Below are 4,698 nucleotides of genomic sequence, written 5' to 3' on the forward strand. Positions count from 1 at the left end.
GCTGTGAACAGTGGGTTTATTCAACGCCTTCAGTCTGCAGCGGGCTGGGGGCCAGCTCGGCCCACTGCAACGCTGCCCTCAGCCCATCGCCAGGACGAAACCTTCCCTGGGGTTCGAGGGATGAGGGTGAGTCTCTTGGTGTTGGTGCCTGGAGGTAAAATGCGGCTGGGCTGCTCAATCTGGGCACACCAGTGCTGCCAGCCGTGGGGTGCGGAGGCGCCCCGGACCCTTTGCACCGGTTTTAACCATGCCTGTGGGAGCAGCTTCGCTCTAGCAGGTGCTTTTGATGGGAGGATTTGGGTGCTAAAATGGGCTTTTTGCTCCAAGTGATCTGTTCTGATCCTGGCGAGCTGGGGCTGGGGAAGGGACTTGCTCCAAGTGCCAGGCTGGGATGTCCCAGCCCAGAGAGGTTGGGACCGCCCGGATTTAGGACACAAGCTCTCAGCTTTCCTGTGATTTCAATTGGTTCCCGAGCAAAACGCAGTGCAAAGCCTCCAGCCTCTCCCGACGCCTCTCCCGGTGCTGCTGGGGAGCCAGTGGAGCTCATCTCCGTGCAAGTGGGTCAGGCTTTGCTCACACCTCCCCAGGTAACGCACACACCAGCCCCGACTCCCTCTGCTCCCTCCTCCGTGCCCCCGGCATTGCAGCATTAGCTGACAGCAGCTTTAATGCAAAGCAGCAAGTACTTCTGCGGGACTGCTTGAGGGAGGTTTTTATCCAACCCACCTTCACGGCACAAGGGCAATTACAGCCATTCCTTGCCTGTATTTTGGGGAATTGCAAGGGGAGGCAGTGATGCCACATGACGGGACCTCCCAGCCGCTGAGCCCGTGGGCAGAGGCACCGTGGAGGCTGCCACCAGGCCTGCCGGCACTGGGCACACGTGCGGCAGGGCTCAGGGGGCTCCCAGCCTCTCCTGCTCTCCCCAGTCCAGCGTGCAGCATCCCCAGCCCTGTGCCCCTGCGTGGCGGGGGGGCTGCAAGGTGGCTGCCCATCCCTCCCTCCTCCCTCGGCACGGCAGACGTGTCCTGGGCTGGCACCAAGGAGGTGGGTCCAGGCCAGGGACAGGCGGCAATGGAAGACATCTGCCCACAGAAGTGCGGATTTATTATTTTGCTGGGGACAGGGATGAGGCAATGCCACCCCGTCCCTCCCGCAGGCACACAGCCCCGTGCCCCCGTCCCCCAGGGGTCGGAGCAGCCCCATTGACTAGCTCCTGACCTTTCCTGCGGGATGGGGGGGGGCTGAGGGTCCTGGACCGGCACAGCACCCTCTCCTTGTCGCCATCAACTTGCAATCCCAGGAGCCGCAGGGAAGCCTTGGTGCTGCTCCAGTGTCCTGGCGGCTGCGGGGGCCCCGCGGCGTGCTCAGGGGGCCGTGCCCACCGGCCACGTCTGCTCCCAGGCCGCGGCGGGGAGCGCCAGGTGCTCGGGGACCGGCCACGTGCCGGCTGCGGAGGGAGAGGAAGCAACAGCGTGAGGGGCTGGGGGTGCCCGGCTGGGCCACAGCAGCCCCCCCGGCACCCGCGGGGCTCTGCGCGCCGGGGGCTGGTGTCAGCAAGCCCTGCGAGGATGCACATCCCGCCGGAGAGGCCGGAGGGTGGCTCGGGCTCCCTCCCGGCTCCTCCAGGCCGTGGGTGGGGGGCCCAAAGGAGCCAGCCGCTGCTTGGGCCCCGGCCAGCACAGTTGTGCCTGAAACGCCTCTGCAAGGAGACGGGCTGCCGCCAAAGCGCGGGTGCTGGCTCCCTCCAGTGCCGCCTCCCAGCAGCTCCTGTCCCCAGCGGCACTGGCGAGCGGGAGCCTCGCTGGGGCCCTCCGCCAGGGCCGGCTGCACAACGGAGGCTCAGCCGTGGGCAGGGGCCGGCGTCCACAGCAATGCCCTCTGAGGAGCTGTGAATGGGGTGTGGAGGGGAAACTGAGGCATGAAACTTCATTTGCTAAGTGCAACCTTGCCAGCATGGCCGAGGACGGGTGGCCTCCCCACCCTGCGCAAGAGCGGGGTAGAAATCTGCAGCCCTCCCGAAGGTTTGCACAGCCGGGAAGGCTCATGCACCCTGCGCAGCCCCAGCCCCGCGTGCAGCCAGCGCGCACCCAACGCACCCGCGTCAAGGCCGGGGTGCAGGGGGCTGGCGTAGGCCTGCAGGAACTGCTCAGGGCTCTGCAGCTCGTCACGTGCCACGAGGCAGCCAAGGGTGGCCTCCAAACCCAGCAGCTCGGGGACCCGCTCCACCAGGCCGCCAGGGAGGTGCGGGCAGCTCTGAAAGGCACAGCGAGCCGGGAGGACTCAGATGGGCAGGTCCGACCATGCAGGTGGCACCAAAAAAAATACCCCCCCCCCCCCCCCCCCCAGCCCTGCCTCACCTCGGGGGGCTGCGACAGCAGTGCGCCCAGCCGCAGCAGTGCCCCCAGGCACCTGCTCGCCAGGCCCTCGAGGGGCTCGGTGCTGGCATCCGCGGGCCCCGCAGACACGCTCAGCACCTCATAGCTCCACTGCTGAAAGAGCCGCGTGGGGATGTCGTGCGACAGCACCAGGATCTTGGCCTCCAGAATGGGGGACCTGCAATGGGGCAGGAGAGAGCTGAGAGCTGCCCCCCGCCCCCCCCCCCCCCCCGGCCCCGAGACACGGGGCCACCTCCACTGGCCATACGTGGCCCTGGGGACCTGGCACGGGCCATGCCCTTGGCAGCCCTGGGCACGGGCTCTCCCAGCAGCCATCCTGGCCAGACTGCAGCACCCTGGGGCTGCATCCAGCCAGCACCTGGGGATCATCACCTGCATCCCGGCTGCCTCATGTCCCGCAGGTCCCGCAGCACAGCAAACAGCATGTCGCTGGAGGCCTGCGGCAGGGGAGAAGGGGCTGAGCCGGGTCTTTCTGCAGCGTGGCCACTGCATCACCCTGTGCGATGTGTGCCACGGCCAGCACCCATGTCCCCGCACTGGCTGCACCACCGTGAGATCCCTACCTCGAGCACGTGGGCCACGCAGGAGGGGTACAGCAGCAGCAGCCCCGTGACAGCCTCGCCATGGTAGTAGCGCTGCAAGCTCTGGAAAAGCCGCTCCCAGTGCCCTGCGGAGCAGCCGCATCACCCACTGCCCCAGCACCTGCCCCGCCGCCGGCCAGGCCATTGCGGGTCGGGCGGACGCAGCCCACCTGCCAGCTCCCGCTTGTCTGCAAGCTCCGGGCAGCTCCTCGCCACCAAGACCAACCTGTGCAGAAGGGATTTCTGGCCGGGAGAGAAGGGGGAGACTGGGGCAGGGCGCACGCGAGTGCCTGTCCAGCCCCACTGCGATGCCTAGGCCGGGGGGGGGGGGGGGGATGCCGGAGGCCCCTCTCCTACCTGCCCTGCGCCGCTGCCCGCTGGCCCCCCGCTCGCCCGCTGCCGCAGCACCCACTGCAGCAGGTTTGTCCGGTCGAGCTGGGGCACCGAGTCCCTGGGTTTCCTCCGCGGCGCCGGGGCACGCTTGCTCTGTGCCGGGAGCCGCGCCGGTCGCTTTGCCATTGTGGCTGGCGGCAGAGGAAGGCGAGACCCTGCTGATCCCCGGGGCTCCCGGACGCGTGGGCTGCGCCCGAGGTCCCGCGCTGGTTCTCCGTGTCCTAACAGCTCGGCTGCGGCTTTGTTTGCCACCCGGGGAAAGTTGCTCTGGCAACGAGACAGCGAGCGAGCGCTGGTTTCCCCAGGCCGGACCGCAGCAGCCGAGGGCTGCCTTCGCCGGGTTCCCACAGGTCTGACTCGCTCTGTTCCTCAACGACGGTGGGGCCCCGTCGTGGTCCCCATGCCAGCAGTGCAGGGTCCCAGGGGCCCCTGGGGGCCACTCGGCACGGCTGGGAAGAATCCCTGCCCGCTCCCGAGTTACCTGCTTTCCCAGGCAGGTGCCCTTGATGCAGCACCTCCCAAACACACGTATGTGCAGACACACACACATGTGCATGCACACGCACACGCGTGTACATTGTGCCTCCTGCCCCACAACGTGCCCTGGGTGCAGACACAGGATCTGAGCTGGATTTGCAGCGTATTTGCCCTGACTCGTGCTGGGGGTGGCACAAGGTGGTGGGAAGCGCTGCAGGACAGGGGCAGCGGCCCCACGGCGGGTGTGCAGGACTTGCCATACCCCACGCCAGTCCCTTGCTGCACCACAGTGTCACTGCCATGGCTGTCACCAGTGGTGACACAGCAAGGAGTTGGAAACATTGGGCCTTGGAGAGGGACTGGCAGCACACGGAGGAGGCTGGAGGCAGCTGGCACCTCCACCTCCATTTTTTCCACTTCCAATCCAACCTCACCTCCATCTCCTCCACCCCCACCTCCATATCCATCCCTTCCAGCTCCACCTCCATTTCCTCTATTTTCACCTCACCACTACCTCCTTCTCCTTCATGTCCCCCAACCCCACCTCCATCTCTGTCCCAATCCCATCTCCACCTCCACCTACTCTACCTCCACCTCCATCCCTACCTCCTTATTCATCTACTCCAACTTTACCTCTGTCCCAACCCCACGTCAACCTCAATCTCCACTACCACCCCCAACCCCACTTCCACCTCCATCTCCAGATCCATCCCACTCAATCCCACCTGTTTCCTCCACCTCCTCCACATTCACCTTCCCCAACTCCACCTCCACCACTTCAGTCTTCTCTATCTTCATCTCCTCCACTTCCACCCCAACTGCATCTCCACATTTGCATCCTCCATCTC

At 66.2% G+C, this 4,698-nt stretch overlaps 1 protein-coding gene across 1 annotated transcript; it reads right to left on the reverse strand.

The window, feature by feature from the left end:
- Positions 1-1,075: 1,075 nt before the first annotated feature.
- Positions 1,076-4,338, reverse strand: LOC112995554 (testis-expressed protein 47-like). Its single transcript, XM_064522953.1, has 7 exons — positions 4,285-4,338; positions 3,151-3,292; positions 2,963-3,066; positions 2,772-2,836; positions 2,361-2,556; positions 2,100-2,256; positions 1,076-1,450 (listed from the first exon to the last, which is right to left on the reverse strand). Exons 1-7 carry the CDS (start codon positions 4,336-4,338, stop codon positions 1,368-1,370), a joined length of 801 nt encoding a protein of 266 aa, XP_064379023.1. The 3' UTR covers positions 1,076-1,367.
- Between the last annotated feature and the right edge of the window lie 360 nt (positions 4,339-4,698).

Source organism: Dromaius novaehollandiae, chromosome 18 (genome assembly GCF_036370855.1).
Source record: "Dromaius novaehollandiae isolate bDroNov1 chromosome 18, bDroNov1.hap1, whole genome shotgun sequence".
Classification (NCBI taxonomy): domain Eukaryota; kingdom Metazoa; phylum Chordata; class Aves; order Casuariiformes; family Dromaiidae; genus Dromaius; species Dromaius novaehollandiae.

Bases quoted from the DNA above. Each gene is read 5' to 3' on its own strand.
- LOC112995554 (XM_064522953.1), bottom strand. From the start codon at position 4,338: ATGGAGGTGGAGCTGGAAGGGATGGATATGGAGGTGGGGGTGGAGGAG. The intron at 3,293-4,284 runs GTGAGGTTGGAT...CCCCCGGCCTAG, and splicing joins TGGGGGTGGAGGAGATGGAG to GCATCGCAGTGGGGCTGGAC. The intron at 3,067-3,150 runs GTGGGCTGCGTC...GCTGCTCCGCAG, and splicing joins AGACAAGCGGGAGCTGGCAG to GGCACTGGGAGCGGCTTTTC.